We start from the raw sequence: 20,148 nt of genomic DNA on the forward strand, positions 1-20,148 counted from the left end.
CAGGAATCAGCGCTGGATTCTTTCTTAAGTTGGCGATCATTCTCTATTCAGCCGCCCCGCCATGGTGGACTAGTGGCTAAGATACTGGGCTGCTGACCAGCAGGTTGCGGGATCGAATCCCGGCTGCGGCGGCTGCATTTCCGATGGAGACGGAAATGTTGTAGGCCCGTGTGCTCAGATTTGGGTGCACGTTAAGAACACAAGGTGGTAGTAATTCTCGGAGCCCTCCACTACGGCGTCTGTCATATTATTATGGTTGTTTTGGGACGTTAAACTCACAAATCAATCATCAATCAGGACATCCAAGAACCATACATAAACATACTGAAAAATATCAACAATGAACCCACAGCCACTATAGTTCTCCATAAAAAAAGTGACGGATTCCCAATAAGCATGAGTGTAAGGCAGTGAGAGAAGATCTTTACAATGCTATCCACCACGTGTTTACAGGAGGTTTTCAGGGTTCTGGACTGGGAACAGTTAGAAATATGAGTTAATGGATAGAGTCTTAGTAACTCGCAATATTCTGATGACATTACTTTGATGAGTAACTCAGGGGGCAAATTACGACTCATGATTACTGAATGAGACATGGAAAGCATAAAAGTAGGTCTAAATGTAATATGCACAAAACTAAAATAATGTGCAATAGCCTCTGCAGAAAACAGCACGTTGCGATAGGTGAAGAGGCACTGGAAGTTGTAAAGGAATAAGTCCACTTAGAAGAAGTAGTAACCGCAGAGCCGCACCACGAGAGTGAAATAACCACAAGATAAAGGATGGGGTGGATCACATTCAGCGAGCATTCTCAAATCATAAATGGTCTTTGCCACTCACCCTCAAAAAGAAGGTATATATTGGCTGCATCTTGCCAGTATTTATCTATGGAGCAGAAACCTGGAGGCTTACAAATATGGTTCAGCTCAAATTGAGGGCCACGCTGCGAGCGATGGAAAGAAAATGATAGTTGTAACCTTAACAAACAAGAAGAGAGCAGAGAGGATCAGAAAACAAACCGGACTTATAGATATCATAGTTGAAATCAAGAAGAAATGGACATGGGCCGGACACATAGCACAGGCAGGATAACCACTGAATATGAGGTGTTCCCAGAAAAGGCAAGCGCACGAAGGGAAGACAGAAAGTAGGTGGGGCGATAAGATTAACACTTTGCAGGACGTGGTGACGAAGAGCCTAACACCGGGATGATTGTTGGATTATGGGATTGGCCTTTGCCCAGGAGTGGTCGTTGTCAAGCTGATAATGGTAATGATGATTTTATTTGCGTAATTTTCAATTTTTTGGTCACGCACAAGATAACATTTTTTCACTCACCACCAACAACGTCAACACCGGCAACAAAGCCGGAATTTCCTGGAAATGAGCTTTATAACGCTCTCGCGCTAAAAAAGGGGGAAGAACAGCAGGTTATGAGACGCAGCGAGCTGACTTAGGGCTCCCCTTTCTGCGCGGCGGGAGATCTGTGGGCGCTGCTTTTGCTCTTTGTAGCTTCTGAAGCCTCTCACGTGAGTAACGCGGACTGGCATATTAACGAAGCCGAACACCTGTGCCGTAAAAACCAAGAGACATCTTCAGCGGGGTTAGCGCGCGTCACTTGTCATAACATGCCTGCATGGCTTCCGCATACGCAATATGTACGAAACTACGAAAGCTGTTCCCAAACTTAAACTTTTTCTTCGCTAGTGAGCCTGGCGGCAACGAAGTCCACGAAAGGGCAAGAAACGAGACGAGCGAGCAGTCGCTATCCGACCACGAGACCAACCTTCGTGCATTATAAACAGATCACTTTATCTGATTGGTCGTAAACTCCTGATGCCTGGAATATTCAAGTCTACATACTGCGTAGTTAAACTGAAGACCATTCGGTGCTGGCACGGTTTTGCTTATATATCTATAAAGAAAGCAAGCTCGATGTAAACGAGTATTCCTAATCAGTGAAAACAGGTTTCCACGAAAGTCGGAAAGACCACATAAGTTATTTCACGAGAGTCAAGAAAATTGTCGTCCACTTTGTTGCCAAGGTACAGCCGAGAAACAATCTCACGCAAGTTTTTCTTTTAAGCGAATACATACCAATAATACCGCAAAGCACTTAGAATGTTAAACAGCACATTACTTTGTCTACAATTTATGTCTTTTTATTAACGCTATTATGTATAACAGTTTATTTCTGGTTATCAGCCTCTTCAAGTGCAGTAGGAAACGAGCAGCACATCACATCAGCACAAATTTTGACCTAAAAGATGAATTAATTTTGTACATAGTTGGCACACATACATAAAGGAATATGCTCCCCAAGATACCATTGTGACGTCTTTTACTAATTTAGTTGTTCATGACCTGCTTTCAAATATAAGTCCTACAAGTTTATTATATAAGTCCGCGTGTTTATAAGTTCCACGTGTTTTTTGTTTGTTTGTTTGTTTGTTTAGATCATGTGTGTAGACTTGTTAATCCACTTGTCCGTGGCCTTTCGGGTGGCTGTTGGGTGCATAGAGTTCACAATTGTCGATTACTGGGCACACTGGCACAGTGATCATTCAGCGATCATGGGAATGCTGGGTGATACACGGATTTGTCCAGTCTTCGTTCTGATGGCTTCAAATACGCTCGTCAATTTTTTTATTGTAGTGTCGAACCACGATTGTTTCAGAAAAAAGAAAAAAATCTTTGTTAGGTTCGAGACGCCATTTTACGTGGTGAGCCTGAAAATGTAGAGGTGATGTTCTAGAAAGGCTGATCATTTTCTGAACTTGATCTCGCGATAGAGCGAATGCAGGTCACACGGGGCTGAAAGAACGAAGTTTAGACAAATTCATGTATTACCCATCATTCCTACGCTGACTGAAGCACCGTGTGTTGCAGATCCTACAGACATTAGCGTCAGACTTCCCTCTAGTGCATCTATTGGAAACTCTGTGGTGGGGTGTTCTTTTAGCAGTGAGCACTTTGCAACTGTACTTGCAGTTGTTGCTCTAAGAGCGTTTACAAATGTCTTAAGATGCGCCACTGCTCTACCGCATGCTTTCACTTTTCTTCATGTTCCGTGCAGGCCTGGCGTTTCTTTATTAGCCCTCGGTCCATATTCCAGGTAAATGCAAAATACCATGTATTTTAATCTGGTTGATCTTCCTGTTTTTTCATTGGCTGTGTTTCGCTTTCTCTTGTAAGCACGATGATAGAACCCACAGTTGATAGAATTAGAATACGCGTCTTCACACTGTTTGATTTTTCACCATATTGCTCTCTTTTATTCAGATAATACCTTTCAAACTACCGATTAATTTCACTGAGACGCATTCCTTCTAAACTATGAAAAATGTTTTTTGTTTTCATTTTTTTGCATGGTTCTGATTTCAAATTATTGCGTTGCGCCACCACTACAAGCTATTCGCGAATCATAATTATGTTAAGCCGAACTGGTTGTTTGCTCCCAAACTTGATGTCATTTCTAATCCCTGTTTATAACAAATCGCGTTTTTAGAGCTTCTCAGAAGCACTCGACTATTGGGCATCCCATTAGCTGCTTCTCTGGAAAGTGCGCCTGTTGACCTTTGACCATAAAGTGCTCTCTTCGCCAGATGTATTCCTTAATAATCTCTCCTTATTTGTATCGCTCAATAACGCTAGTTTAAAGAAAACTGCCATCACATTTGGCGTCGCCCAACGGATGGTACTCGGCTCTTTACGCATTCGTTTTTGCATAAACAGAACACCATTGGGTGCTCCCTTCTTTGACGATGCTTACCTTGGAATAGCCTGCACTCACTTTACCTCTTGGTGCAATTGATGAATGGTGTACCGCACAGGTCATATAACTGAACATAACGAAGTGCCAAGGAATGCGCACGTTTGGACGATGATGTATGTCCTGTATGTACTAATTCGCAGTACTTGTCTAAAAAGTATAACTTCCTATTGGGCGAGCTTGTTACACAATTATTCCGGCAATCACGTTACGTAAAACTGCTCTTGGGGAATCTCGCATTTCATACGCATTAGAAAAGCAAACTAAATGTTCTCAATCGTTCGTCATAATTTCGCAAAAGCAACTTATTATTAGGATTTGTCATAAAAAAAACATTGATTTTCTCAAAGCTGGCATATGATGCGTTTTTCTAGGATCCATACCAAGAAAACAAAATTCATTCGCTAGAAGTAGCTGGATATTCATCAGTGGTTTCCCTTTTCCTGGTTATACAAGACAGCGTGAACATCTTTGAAGAAATCAAGCGTTACCATATGATCACTTGCATGTCATCATTAGTTATTTCATTTGAGTATCTCTCACGGCATATTTCATCATCCTGAGATGGACAGCAAGGTTATTTTGCCACGCGTTAGATTGTTTCATGCATCTTAGCTTACGTACAGAAAGTATGTATAAACACCTCCAGCAAAGCTGCTGCTTTTTTATTATTGCTTTCCATGCACACCAGTGGGCTCGAATCACCTTTTTACTTCTTGTATCTTTTGTGTAAAGCCACTAGCAGTTCAAGAATGTCTTAGGTAAAATTTTATACTCAGTACATTTTTTGTATGTATATTCTATGTTTCATAAATTCTTTTTCTCATGTAATCACTTCTCTTGCTGATGGCTTGGGTCCTGATGGCACTTTATGTAATAAAAAATACGTGATCAAATGGGTTACTGGTAAACTGAGAATGCCCACCCCATTTGCTTAACCTATTTTCAGCACATTTTATTCTCATTCGCACGATCCGCCTTTCATGTGACTGTATAATATTGCAACGTTCCACCCTGCCCCGCCGCAGTGGTCTAGTGGCTGAGGTACTCGGCTGTTGACCCGCCGGTCGCGGGATCGAGTCCCGGCTGCGGCGGCTGCATTTCCGAAAAAAGCGAAAATGTTGTAGGTCCATGTGCTCAGATTTGGGTGCACGTTAAAGAACCCTAGGTGGTCGAAATTTCCGGAGCCCTCCATCACGGCGTCTGTCATAATCATATGGTTGGTTTGGGAAGTTAAACCCCACATATCAACGTTTCTTCCTCAAGTTTTCTTATCAACCCGTTACGCTGTACATAATTCTGAGCGTAAAACGCGCCTGCATTGTTCGAGAAGCGTCGGGACTGTAGTAGATCTTTTGAATAAGATTATGCCCACTTCGCAAAAGTTACAGAATATTCTGTAATATATGTGGCCGCTAGCAATAACGCTAAAATGTTCGACGGAATTTGTATAATTGTCTACAGAGATCACCAATTATCAGTTTTTGATCAACGGTCGATGCTCTGCTCACCGCTATCAATGTCTTGCTGTAATTTCACCTTCTTACGAAGCCTCAAGTTCGCCAAATTACTAGTATAATCTGAACTTCCAGTGTGCTCCATTCATCCGCGTCACGACCCCGAGACAATATTACAGAAAACTCCCACACAATGGCGCTAAGGACATTTGTATAGATGGTGATGTTAGAGAAAGAAAAGTGGACGGAGAGATAACTTTGAATTGGCAGGTACCTGGAAACTTCCAATAACGCGTGTGATGCTTATTTACCGACTGAGCTACCACAGCGACTCTTTCTCCGTTCTTTTTATAAGGTACATATGTGCATTATACGTGGAAGCATGAGCGGACGCGTCTAAGTTATCTTGTTGTCCACTTTTCTTTATTCACATTTGCATTACATTTACATCTCACTCCGTCAACTGCACCTCCCTTGTCTGTTTTATCTGTTAGTTCTGATTGACATTTTGTCCAAAAAAGAGAAGCGAGCACTTAAATCTTCTATTTCTTTCATTTATGTGTTATTTAAGACGCTTGCGGATGTAGTTTGAAACAGGTCGGTAATGTATCGTTTGCCGTGTAAATACAACGTGAAAAATAGGCAAATCCTGCGCACTGTGGAAATCAATGATATGCGAAGTACGACTGAAGAAGGTTAATATGTAACTTTACAATTAGCACGATGTTACGAGGCAGACGTAAATTATGCTGTACATGACTTCCAGTGCATGATTATGATTTGTGGACGTGTCATTCAACTTCGCTGTCTAATCACATCACATGATACTGAATTTGGTATATGTGGATGTAGCGAAATGACCATCAGCACACTATGAGCGTGTCATATAGTCATGTTTTACGTGACATGCTTCTCATGATTATTATTATTGGACATGTCATTTACCTTCGTCGTCTATTCGCGTCATGTGATACCAGATATCAATCGTCTAGAGAAACGGCCATGAGCACACTATGAGCTTAGCATGTAGTCATATTTTACGTGGCATTCATGTCATGAGGATCATGTTCGGACGTGTCATTTATCTTCATTGTCCATTGACGTCATGTAATACCAAAGTTGGTATATTTGAAGCTAGCGAAATGACCACGAACGCATCATGAGCGTGGTATGTTGTCATGTTTTATATGACACACATGTGAAGAGTATCATGTTTGCACCATATATATACCCTAGTCATCCATTGAAGTCAAGTAACACCAAATTCGGTACATTTGAAACTACGAATTCGGCTAGTGAAACGACCTTGAGCGCGGTATGAGCGTAGCATGTAGTCATGTTTTACATGACACGCTTGCCATGATTATCATGTTGTGACGGGTCATTTACCTTCGTCGTCCGTGCATGTCACGTAATACCAAGTTCGGTTTATTTGAAGATAGCGAAACGGCCATGAGCGCATCACTAGCATGACATGTAGTCATGTTCTGTCATGACACGTATCTCGTAATCGTCATGTTTGCACCAGTCGTATACCTTCGCCATCCACTCACGTGCCGTAATACCAAATTGGGTGCATGGGGAGCTAGCGAAATGACCCCGAGCGCACCATAAGCGTGGCGTCTAGTCATGAATTACTTGACATGTATGTCATGATTTCCACGTTAGTGTCTGCCTCTTATGTTCCCATGCAGTCATGTCTTACCATACCAGTTTTAAATATGTCATGTGAACGAAAAGACAGCAAGCGCAGAATGACCATGAAATGTAAATTATGACATTCATACATGCACGTTACGACTTTCATGTTATGACTAGTCAGTTAAGTGTCATACAGCCATGCCCATACCCATTTAGGTATCGATAGCATTTTAGAAACGGCCAGGAGAGCTAAAGGTCATAGGCGGATAGATAGATAGATAGATCGATAGATAGATAGATAGATAGTTAGATAGATAGATAGATAGATAGATAGATAGATAGATAGATAGATAGATAGATAGATAGATAGATAGATAGATAGATAGATAGATAGATAGATAGATAGATAGATAGATAGATAGATAGATAGATAGATAGATAAGGACACGCTCAATGTCGCCGAAGTTCTCTAAGAAATGCTTCGTATTTAAAAACAAGTGAGTGAGATAGTCCTATAGTTCTCCTTTGAATTATTACACTAACTGGTCGTAATCACTGTCACAAACGACTGAAATTTTGCTCTCACCCGCTCGGCTCATCGTCCAAGGAAGGGCGCCTTTGTATTGGAAAGACGACATTCGGCGACTAACGACCCAGCAGTGCACCGCCGCGTCTTCCCTAGACCTGTACCGAAAGGGGCACACATGTGTTCCGAGGAGAAACAAATGACCTCGAGAGGGTACGGGAGCACACGTACGCCACAATAATCCTTTCACTTCTTCGGAATCGGCAGTTGACGAGCAACCAGCGAGAAGCGCGGTAGTCGGTATCGGGAGTCTCGCGTAGTCGGCGATAATGGAGTTCCCGCACAACGTATCGAGACGGCTGCAATACTGGGCACCCTCGTCGTCTACTAAGCTGGCGAGATCTTCAGCGGCACTCCGTTGGCTACCCTACGTGTACCACGAGCTGGCCTGCTACGTATGAAACTTTTTATTGTGACTTTTTTTCAACTGTTACTTTATTACACCCAGCTTTTCAGTAATTGTAGTTGTGTGCACTGCGTCACACGTAGAAATACAAAAGCGCAAGCATCATCTTTTTCTCATAATTTGTTTTTGGATCTCCTTCAGTTTCATCATGTTGTGGATTGTATTTATTGCAAATGTGATTTATTTATATGCATTGTGCACAAAATAATTAAGGTCACTGCGACAAGTGTACAACAGGCATTACAAAAGTTGGCAATGTCATAAAAAGAATTTCATTTGCTTGTATATGCAGGAAATTCAAGCTTCAGGGTTGACGAACCCACGCGTTCTGTGTGGAAACTTTACAATACAACAGCGGTTATATTGCGTGGTGCCCGCGTACACTCCCCTTGGGGGTCAAAACAGGTGATTATCACAACAAATTCATGGTTTAAAAACACATTACAAAAAGCACTCACGTTACGACGCGTATTCAATCAAGATTACGTGGTGTCTGCATAGCAAGTTCGGAAACATTTCCCGCGCCTGAATACTCAAGGTTTACAGTATGCTACCTACTACCCAAAGTGTAACCATGTGCGAAAGCTTCACTTGCACAAGTCAGTTTGAATTTTTTCGATTACCGTATATTGCAGTAATCCACAGTTTATGCCTCACGAGTGACATCGTCAATAAAACGTATACACTAAGCGGTTGAATTACGCATAGGGATTGGATATTGCTATCGTGTTCAATTCTTAAAGGTGAAGCTTAAAGGTCCCCAGTTACGGTTCAATAGTGGAGAACACAGAGTTGGCCTAGCGTGTTTGACAGTACAGCTGGAGATAACACCGTCGTAAATCCTGACTGCCAGAAAACGTAAAAAAGATTTGCGGAGCAAGGAAGCGCTAAAGAAAGAAGGGTGCATTCAAGAGTCACTTGGTCCTCATTCATTCATTTATTCATACTGCTAGCCCTCATGACGCTCGTTACAGCGTGTAAAGTACTAGTGTTTAAGTCAAAATTCGCTGCAAAAATCCAGGGTCACCTCGCAGGATTGATTACAAACAGCATCAAAAGTATACAAAAAAAGGTATACGAAAAAGTACAAAGAGCAGAATAAAGTGTATCGTGTTCAAAACACACAAATGCGTAGACAGCATCACGAGACAGTTTAAAGCAATAATGCAAATAAAAGCTGTATGTAGCCACAAACCTATGTATAGAAAATCAGTTTTAGATTTCCTTCAAATGACGTTACAAGTAACGCTTGATTAGGGATTTCGGTAACACACTTCATTTGTCGATAGCGCTGAGAAAGTAACTGAATCTAAAGCAGTCATTACGAGAAGCAAGGGGCTATATGTATATACCATGTCTACTTTTTATTTTTTTATTTTATGTAATGGGTGCAATAACGTAATTTTAACACACTTCGCATATTCAGAAGCACGTGTGGCACTAAATGCAAAGAAAACAGGGTTGATTCTTTTCTTAGGAATCGGTATAACACAAAAGTCCAATGTGTCCTGCTTTGTTCCGTGTCACGCATGAATGAAATGGTGCAAAGATATGCCTTCAGTCGTAATCGTCCTTGCTAGTAGGCTTGAGCTTGGTGGTAGTGCTCACCCGCATGTAAAACAAATATTTCGCTAGAATGGAGAGGGCATACAACAATTTTAACTGATCATCGGCCTGCAGTAAATCACGTCTGACCGGTCGAAAATTTCACAGTTTACATACATGTAGGTGCTTATACTAAATGGCCTGTAGCGAGAATATGCAGTGCGCGTGCAAACCTTCCTGTCATGTAAAGTGATATTGCTTTGACGCAGCTCAGTTTGAGCGTCAAGAAAAGATACTATGCAGTCAAGAAACTGAAAAAAAAAACAGATGGCAGTTTGAGCGCTCACACGGTTGTCTGTTTTTCCCCTTCTTCACTGCACAGTTTCTTTCTTTCACGCTCAAACTGAGCTGCACTAAAGCAATATCATTTTATCATGCACGAGCTCACCCAGTCACCAGTATTTGTCGATTTCAAGTAAATATTGTGTTCACTCGCAATTTTCATTTCTTTTTTCGCATTAAAGATGGGAATGATAAAAAATATGCGAAACAATAGAACCTGGCTCGCGAGTGTGAAGTTTTATGGCCATACAAGGCACGCCGGTTACGAGGTCGTTTGTATAGTCCTATTGCATCCAAGATGATCCCTCGGTCAAGGGCTTGTCAATGAGAAGGCGCATCAGATACAGTAATGTTATCTATTATCAAGGCTACTTTTTAATTCAAGTTGTGACATCTACTTGTTGCCTGGACTTGCGACCATCGTTGTTGTCTCTAACAACTGCCCCGCCACGGTGGTCTAGTGGCTAAGGTACACGGCTGCTGACCCGCAGGTCACGGGTTCCATCCTGGCTGCGGCGGCTGCATTTCCGATGGAAGCGGAAATGTTGTAGGCCCGTGTGCTCAGATTTGGATGCACGTTAAAGAACCCCAGGTGGTCGGAATTTCCGGAGCCCTCCACTTCGGCGTTTCTCGTTACCATATGGTGGTTTTGGCACGTTAAACGCCACATATCAATCAAATCTGTAACAACTGAAATGTCAACCTGCTTAGCATGTAGATAATGGTCTTACTTGCGGTATAAAAAAAGGAAAAAAGGCAAGATACGCTTCAAAATGCGATGAGAAGGCGGAATTGTAGAGCTTCGCGCACAGTCACGTGGACACTATCTCAACCTCATAGAGAGATTTTGCGACAGAAGGGCTCCTGAGTTTGTAATATTTTTATTCCCTTGAAAAACAGTGACCAGAAGAATTTACCAACATCCTACATCATATCGGCTCCTGTACACGACGTGAAAGGAAACTTGACAGGTCGTGTGGCAGTGCTCTGATGACTCCGTTTTGACACGGTAATTCATGACTTCCATCAATCGTGAAAAACACAAATGGGTGATATACCGTTTGTCTGGTGGCAGTAACGGTCAATACTAGTGGTAGTAATGGTTATGACGTATAAGCTCTTTCATTCCTTGCTGCAGCAGGTGAGTAGCATAGTGTCTTGTACACCCAACCTTTACACACGTGAAACCTGTACCTGAGGTTTCATCCTGAATGATCAACTTTGACCGTGTTCGAATGCTGATACCTTGGCAATTCCTGAGCTTCAATACATGCTTACGTAGCGAAAATCCCGAAGTGTTCTCAGAGCCAGAAATACAACGGCAGGCGTCATGCAACTACAAAAGCGATGAGGTTGTATTCAGTTACTTCTAGAAGAACATGACACACACACACAAAAGCCTTTCTTGAATTAGAAAAAAAAACGTGCAAAGTGGCGTATCATTTATGTAACGCTGTTTCTCAACCCGTATTTTACTTCCTCACTATTGCTGACACAAAAATGGTCAAATATGCTTTAGTACAGCATCTCGCATATGAAAACCCAGAACCATCATATATTTGGGAAACGCGATAGTGGAGGACTCCGGAAATTTTGACCTTCATGCGTTCTCTAACGAGTGCTAACTTCGCACAGTACACGGGCCTTTCATGGCGTCACCATTGGCTCGTAAGTTGCGAATATATTATGCTAAAAGCGTCTTGTGCATACGAGCCGAGCTTTGTAGTTTAGGCTGGCGCTAATTGATCACTAAAAGACAGGCAGCTGCTTCTTGATTAGACGTATGCCTATTTCACACGGTGAATCGCTAGCACTCCGACCTGTTTTAAAACTTTGCATGTAACGATCTCTGTCAAAGCTCTTCAGCGCTTCGTGATCGACGTTGAAAATACGAGTTCTCTGCCCACACAGGAGCAAGGATAGCAGACGTTGCCTCAGGGTGAACACTTTTTGTGGGGTTCTAATGTGCTTGTAGTTGGGTCAGAACGTCGGCGGCTAAAATCTTCTTTTTGAACTTCTCCAAGAGCGTAGCATCGACGCAACGCAGCGAGCGCACTTACCTGCAACGAGCAGAAAAAAGCACAATGTCGTCGCCTGGCCGACCATGATGCGTTCAGTTCAGTAGCAGCGTCGCACCTGCCGCCTCGATGTCTTATTTCTCTGTAGCCGTGTTCAGCTGCGGTTCGGGAGCGACTCCGAGAGAAACGCAATAACCCGAACGTCTTGGTCGTCACGCAAGTGTTTTCCAAGTGCGCCTCTTTATGGCCGCTAAAGCAGGATGCCTGTCACGCTTTCTAAAGGACTCATCAGTGTCATCGCGCCTTCACACTTGCTGCGGGAGACGACCCAACGGAGTTGAGTAAAACTAAAGAGGTGTGGAGATAAGTACACAGTGTGAAAGCAGATTTTACGACTGCTGTGATTTCGTAAGCATTCGAATCAGTGCTTTAATGTTCCGCACCTTGACGTGTGCTATTTATCATAGTTACGCACGCATAGAAATAATAAGCATCTAACCTTCGTTTTCAGCCCCTACGACAGTGAACAACAGCTATATCTTGCTGCCCTCTATTGAAACATGACTCCGTGGACTCCACAAACATCTTTAAATGCTTGGTAGCTTTTGACTCTGCCACTTGAACGACATAGTCATTGGTGTCAATCATTTCCGTTAAGGTGTTAAGAGTAAAATATAAGAATAGAGTGAGATCTTTAAGGTTCGCGTTTCAGTGTTGAACTCAATATACTGTTCGTATTGTGCACTTTAACATTTTAGTGTATGCTTTTTTATCGTATGACATTACTAGAGAAGTTTAAATTGTCAATTACTATACAATGTAATCGATAAAGGGGAAAGTAGCTTCAGTGAAGCTTTCGCAAATGGCTACCTTGTGTGTAATAGGTAGCATGCTTTCAACCTTTAACATTGACGCGTGTGAAATGCTTTCGAAATTGTTCTGCACTGAATACGTGATTTTAAGGCTATACGCGAAGTCACATGTCTGCCTTTTGTAATGGCTGTCCGACTTTAAGCCACGAGATCGTTATGGTAATCACGTGTTCTGACGCCCGATGACAATGCATGCTAGTACCACGCAATATAACTGCGACATCACATGTTGTATTCGGCAGCCCGTATACAACATGCGTGTGCTTGTAAAGCATAATTGTTACTTTCAGTGCATTTTTCAAGCAGAGCAAGTTAGTTCCAGTGTATTTTGAAGCGTTCATTCAGCGTTACTTTCAATGCATTTCCAAGCAGAGGAAGTTAGTTTCAGTGTATTTGGAAGCAGACACGTGGTTGCGTTGTAACAAACCTCCTTGCTACGCAAGCGGCCCTAGTTCAATGCTCACTCAAACCCGAAAACTTTTGGTTGCGTGGTAACAAACCTCCTTGCTACGCAAGCAGCCCTAGTTCAATGTTCACTCAAACCTGAAAACTCTTATGATATATTTGATTTGCACCTTTCTTGATTTTTTTTACCGCAGAAGATGCTGAGTTTTCAATCACAGCCAACAAGACGGACGTGTACGCCGGAAATCCCACAAAACAATTTGATTAACGCTGTCGCATTAAGGCATCTCCTTCGCTCATGTAATTGCGGCAGAAGAGAAGAGGAAGCTTACTGCCACTGCCCTCGCGCACAGTGCCAGACATTTTATAAACAGACAGACAGACAGACAGACAGACAGACAGACAGACAGACAGACAGACAGACAGACAGACAGACAGACAGACAGACAGACAGACAGGCAGGCAGGACTCCGAATGCGTTTTTTACCGGAGAAATCGGCACTTCTACCACTTAGGTTTTCATGATGCCCAAAAGCTTTTTTCGTGACATGCCCTATAAGGAAGTTGTGTCCGTCCTCCCCCCTACCAATACGGAGGGGATGAATGAACGAACGTTTTATTTCAGACAAACACAAATATTGTGTCCATTTGTCCTGTCTAGGAGGTGTGACAAAAAAGCATGAGTGCCTGACTGAGTGTCACATCTTGAGTGTCCTGAGTGTCACATCAAGAGGACATAATTTTTATTCGCCAAGGGGGAATAGTTAAGGGAGTCCTAATTAGGTTGAGCGGATAAAACTTTGTCTCATGGTTATTGTGGCTTGTGCCCAGAACTAGGCGACCAGGAATCTATCGCTTGAGGAACACCTTTCGAGGTTCTCAGCAATGGCTCTTGCCCGCTTGACGGCCCAGTCCTTGAGATCCTCGCATGGGAGGGCAGCTCGCAACTGCTAAGCGATGCACTCCACTTCAGAGGGTTGATTGGTTCATTGGTCCCTAACCATTTCAGACGCCAACTAATAAGAACTGTCTGTAAAGGTGTGAGATCATTACAACATTACTTAAAGCCACTCAGTATTGTATTGCAACAAAAATAATGAGATAATTGTTGAATATATGCGTGTTATAGTAACGTAACTTGTTTTGATTACGTTGCAACTAAATATCTTTGTATCCTGAAGTCATTGATGCTTACTTTTGATTTAATTAGAATGCAATATCTGTATAAAAATACAGTGCAAATTCATTCTTGGAAGTGTCAATTGTGAGCAACAAAATGTTTTTGCTTTTCACATTGCTTGAAGGAAACGGCAGGTAGAATACTGAGTAAAGTGTGACTCAGTGCTTTCAGAAAAGTGATCATATGCGTCAGCGCACCACAAAATGAGGTTAGACGAAGACAAATAACCATGCAAAAGGTTCAATTCGTTTATTGTACGATATATCTTGCTCTTTTTTAGCCCCTACTTGATGCAAATAACGAAAATTAGTGGTGCACACAAATGTGTACTTGGCGTCTAAAAGGGTTGAACTCCTGGGGCAGCTCACGACGGGTGATCGGCCGTGAAATGTATGATACCTTATCTTATAAGTAAAATCGTTTTGTGATCCCAATACGTTCTGATACTTATCTTATGAAAAGGAATACATTATCGGACATTATAAAGCAGAATGAAAAATAGAATTAATAAAGGAAACGAAACAAAACAAAACACAACATGATAATCGAGTTGAAAATAAAGTGAACTCATCTCTATGTTCACTCTTCGCTTCATTTTGTTTTCTTTCGCAAATCGCATACGGCTTTGCAAATGTTCCTCTGGCTAAAGTCCTTTTTGTTGATCCGATGAAAAAGACCACCAGAAGGGATGCATTGAAAGCCATTGTACGGTGAGGTTCTTTCAAGAGTGTTTTGCTTTGGTTTGCAAATAACCTACATGTTAAGAGACATTCACTGTCAATGAGTGGGAGCATTAGGGGGACGGTATTAGACCAGACTTGTGTAGGAAAATTTTAAGGGTTGAGGAGGACTGAGCATTGTAGGTTTTAATTGAGATTTCCATCCTTCAGAGGAGCACAATAATTTTTTCCGAGAGTACTTAGGTTCAGGGAACTGAGGTGTTGCCAAGCGAGATTTTCCAAAGTTATCTGACGTGGCAAAATTTTCAAGTCGTGCCACGGCGATAAATGTTAGCTTCGGCAATACAAAAACTATTGTACCATTATTTGAGAGCACTTCAAGTGCATCTAAACATTCCTTGATGGTTCAACCTTTATGATCTGGTACCAGTATCTTAATTTGTAGAAAACAAAAGTGTTGTACAACAACTTCGACCGAGAACAGTGCTTCGAGATAGGTGATAATGCACTAGAAACTGTAAAAGACTATGTCTAATCAGAACAGGTAATAACGGCGGAGCCCAACCACAAGAATCAAGTAACTAGAAGAATAAGAATGAAGTGGAGCACGTTTGGCAAGAACTTTTAAGTCTTGTCAGGTAGATTGCTACTATCCCTCTAGAGGAAGGTATACAACAACTGCATCTTGCCTGTACTTAGCTACGCAGGAGAGACCAGGAGACTTACTACAAAGAGTGTTCAGTTCAAATTAGGGACCACGCAGCAAGAAATGAAAGGGAAAATAGTATGTGCAATCTTAAAACTCAAGAAAAGAGCAGAGTGGATCAGGGAACAAACGAAGGTTAAAGATATCATAGTTGAAATCAAGAAGAGTAAATGGAAATAGGCTGGGCATGTACTGCGTAGAGAGGATAATAGTGGGCAGTAAGTGTAAATAACTGGAGTTTTAGAGAAGGCAAGCGGGTTAAGAGGAGACAGGAAGTTAGATGGTCAGATGAGATGAAGAAGTTTGTTGGTATGAAATGGCAGCAGCAAGCACAGAACCAAGATGACTGGAGGAATATGGGAGATGCCTTTGTCATGAAATGAACGTAGCCAGGTTTACGATGACGATGATGATGATGATGGTGACCCATACCACGCGAATGAGTCATAATTGTCTTGGGGCAAGGCGAAGGAACACTTTCAAAGCATTCGACATATTAGGTGCAGTTGATTAAAAACGCCCAGACAGGCAGTCCCTAAAAATGACAGCGTGTGTTATAGATGAACGCGATTGCTATAGTTCTAAGACCAATGCAAGCAGTTCCGCTTGATAATTAGGTGTAAAACCGGATAAACAAACTGAGATATACACATGAACACTGAAGATGCAATTCCCACTCCTGATTTTTTTTTTTTTTTTTTTGCACAAGATGAAGTCTCAATTTGTGGGATGCTGGGTCAACGAAGGGCGGATTCGAACAGGAAAACAGAACTATTAAATGCGAAGCATTTCGTAGCGAACCTCAGTATATTTTAGCGTATCTATCTATCTATCTATCTATCTATCTATCTATCTATCTATCTATCTATCTATCTATCTATCTATCTATCTATCTATCCAGCTATCTAGCTAGCTGGCTAGCTAGCCGCCAACAACTTTTAACTCTCTTGGCCATTTCGATCATGGTATCGATACCAAACTTATTATGGCACAACATGACTGTATGACAAACATAATTCACTAGTCATAACATGAAAATCATGCAATGTGTACCATGAATGTCATGATTTACATTTTATGGTCCTGTTGCTCTTGCGGTGATTTTGTTCGCATGACATGTTTCAGAACTGGTATGGTATGACATGATTGCATGGCGAACACAAGCGACAGACCCTAACATGATAATCAGGACATGCGTGTCATGTAGCAGCATGCCTAAATGCCACGCTCATGATGCGCTGGCAGCCGTTTCGTTAGCGTCACATATACCAAATTTGGTATTACGCTACGTTTATAGATAGCGAAGGTATGTGACTAGTGCAAACGTGATAATCATGAGATACGTATCATGTAACAACACGACTACACGCTACGCTCATGATGCAGTCGCGGCCGTTTCGCTAGCTTAACATATTCTAAATTCAATATTACGGGATGTCAATGGATGACGAAGGTATGTAATGGGTGCAAACATGATAATCATGAGATGCGTGTCATGTGAGAACATGACTACATGCCACAATCAAGGCGCCAATACACTTCGACATGAACCGGCGCGCGTTCGTTTCATCGCGTCACACCGGCGTTGCCACGCCAGGCACCGGTCCTGCTATGGATGGATGGTTGTATTGATATGGCTCTACCCTTTAGATTGGACGATGGTCAACACCACCAAGCCGTAATACGTAGTGAACCAAAAACTAGATTTTTTACCTTTAAAAATGAGGTTGAGGACTAATAGTTTGCAGTGAAGTGTTTAGTTTTCTCTCGTGTCTCGACATTATCCACTAGTCAGATAATGTCCTTCTAGGTAATTCTTCCCGCTGAAAGTATATTTTGCAATCCCTCTCGCTAAACCGCAGTACTTTGAAAAATTCTGCACCATCATCCTGAACTATAGCGTGAAGCCCTTTACAGAACATTCGCAAATGTTCGGCAGTTTCCACCTCTTCTCAACATGCACTGCATACCATGTGTACGCCTGCATATTTTGCCCGATATATCTCGGTTCGAAATACTTCCGTCCTGACCTCCAACAGTAGAGAACTACCCCGAGTATTATCATAGATTCTGTCCTTGGCGATTTCCTGCTTAAAAGTTTGACAGATCTCTACTGCGGACTTCTTGGTCAGGCCAATTCTCAACATATCGGTGTCAGCTTGCGTCATCTTCTTCTTAACCGATCATTCGTTTTGGTTTGGTCCCCTTCTGTTTTCTAAGTACTCACTAGTATTTTCTGGTTCGCTTCCTGCATTTTGTATCGACATTCTTGATGTACAAGTAGCTGAATACCTTCCTAGCGCAACGGTGCTCCCCCATTTCTCTCAATCGCTTCTCAAATTTATCTTGCTGCTAGCTTCCCTGCCCTCGAATGATGTCCACCCCGTATCACTTCTTACTCCCTGATTTGGTGTATTCCCGTGAGCTCCTAAGGCAAGCCTACCTATTCCACGTTGCTTAATTTCTCATTTTGCTTGAACTTCTAATCTCATGCACAAGCCTGCATATCCGAACGTCAGACCAGGAACCATGACCTCTTTCCTTATTCTTCGCACAACATCATACCTATTGTTATTCCACAGTGCCCTGTTTTTTATCACTGTTGCATTCCTGTTACTTTTAGTCAACACGTATGTTTCGTGTTGCTTTAGGTACTTGGCCTCATTGCTTATCCATACGCCCAAATATTTGTAATTATCTTTATCTCTAGCGTGACCTCCTGTATTCTAAGCTCACTACCTTCATTATCATTAAAAATCATGACTGTTTATTTTTTCTTACTGAATCCTAAATTTAACCTATCTCCCTCCTTAGCACAGATGTCCATCAATCTCTGATTCTTTCTTGTTGTCGGCCACTAGCACTATATCATCTGCGTAAATCAATGCTGGTGGTGCCTGTTCAATGAGTTTTCCTTGTTTCACAAAAGAGAGGTTGAAGTTAGGTCCACCTGCCTGTAACTTGGCCCCTAATCCTTATAGGTACATCATGGATAACAAGGGTGAAACAGGACACCCCTGCCTAAGCCTTCATTTTACCTCTGCAGGCTTGGATACCTTTGTTTCCCACTTTTTAATTACCTTGTTACCTTTATAGATATCCTTTAAAAGATTAGTGATTACATCTTCCACGTCTAGTGTGTCTAGTATTCCCCACAATGTTTCTTGAACCACGCCATCGCACGCTCCCTTGATATGCAAAAATGCTAGCCACAGGGGCCTCTGCTCCTTTTCTGCTATTTCGATGCACTGCGTCAGTGGAAACAGATTGTCTTCCAACCTACTTTATTTCCGAAACCCATTCTGCAGTTCCCCCAGCACCCCCTCATCATCTATCCATGCCTGTAGTCTTTCCTTTATATTCTGCATCGCCAGCCTGTAGACCACTGATGTTGCTGTCTTAGGACGGTAGTTGTTTATGTCAGCTTTGTCCCCCTTTCCTTTATAGATCATGCTCATCCTGCTAAGTTTGCAGCCATTGGGGATTTCATTATCGAATATTATTTTGCTCACTGCCTCTCTCAAAGTCTGCTTAGACTTCGGACCCAGTGTCTTTCTCAGCATATTTAGAATGCCATCTTGGCTCTTGATGAACATCTAGGAATTCTCTTCTCAGCCCTTCCCCATTACCGTTGTGAAAATGGAGCTATTACGCCACTTGATTCATCTTTGTCTATTGTGGTGCGTAAGGCACTTCTTTGTTGAAATCTTTGCTTTCACCCTTGTTCTTATATTTTCAATGGCTTCGTCCCCTTCTAACCTAACACCTTGAGTTGTAGTTATCAAACTCTGCTGTAGGCTCGTCTCATTTCTGAGGGAGTTTAGATCGTTCCGGCATTTTGTAGCTGCTTTTCTATCCTTTTCAAGTACTTCTGCCAGCCAATGAGCCACCTTTCTTCTAATATTTTTATAGATCAGAAGAGATGCTTCCTTTTTGCAGCTAAGAAAGATGTCCCATTTTCTTTCAACATCCTCTGTTGGTTCACCCGACTGCTTAGCATGTCTGTGTTTCCTAGAGGCTTCCTGACGTTTTGTTATGGCTATCTTAACTTCCTCATCCCACCAACGGCTGGGTTTGTGTCTTCTTTTATGGGGTGACTTGTCACGTGCCTTAGCAAGCTCTAGCTCAAACATTCTCATTATATTCGTGTATATACACACTGTTTTATTGTCTTTAGTGATTACTTGCTATAATTGTTTGTTAGCGATTTCTATTTGCCTTTCTGAATAAAAATTTCCTGTAGTTGCTCAACTTGGGTCCTTCCTACTTTCACGGCTCTTCCAAAATTTGGCTTGATACGTTTGTGATCACTACCCAGACGTGTGAAGCCACATTCATCTATGTGCAATCTTTTGAGCCTATCAAGCAACCTCAGTGCGCAAGCTCTCATCGACTGCAGCTTTCCTACCTTCTATGTTATTTGCCCTTCACACTTCTCAGTACTGTTGCAAATGATGAAATCATGCCTTTCACATATATCTATGATCATTTTGCCTGTTGGGTTGGTATACCCATCTATATCTTATATGTGCGCATTC

At 42.1% G+C, this 20,148-nt stretch overlaps 1 protein-coding gene across 7 annotated transcripts in view; it reads right to left on the reverse strand.

The window, feature by feature from the left end:
• The window catches only part of LOC119185199 (longicornsin), a 312,194-nt gene that overhangs the window by 86,520 nt on the left and 205,526 nt on the right, over nt 1–20,148 (reverse strand). Inside the window, exon 1 of one of the 7 annotated variants that reach the window (XM_075872492.1) lies at nt 11,810–11,984. The exons of 3 other annotated variants lie outside the window; for them this stretch is intronic. In XM_075872492.1, the coding sequence (XP_075728607.1) occupies nt 11,810–11,855 (46 nt within the window). In that variant the 5' untranslated portion in view covers nt 11,856–11,984. Of the gene's footprint in view, nt 1–7,456; nt 7,628–11,809; nt 11,995–20,148 lie in introns of those variants that run through there. 3 more of the 7 variants (XM_075872491.1, XM_037434297.2, XM_075872495.1) reach the window with 3 other exon arrangements.

This window comes from Rhipicephalus microplus, chromosome 8 (assembly GCF_043290135.1).
Source record: "Rhipicephalus microplus isolate Deutch F79 chromosome 8, USDA_Rmic, whole genome shotgun sequence".
NCBI classification, from domain to species: Eukaryota; Metazoa; Arthropoda; class Arachnida; order Ixodida; family Ixodidae; genus Rhipicephalus; species Rhipicephalus microplus.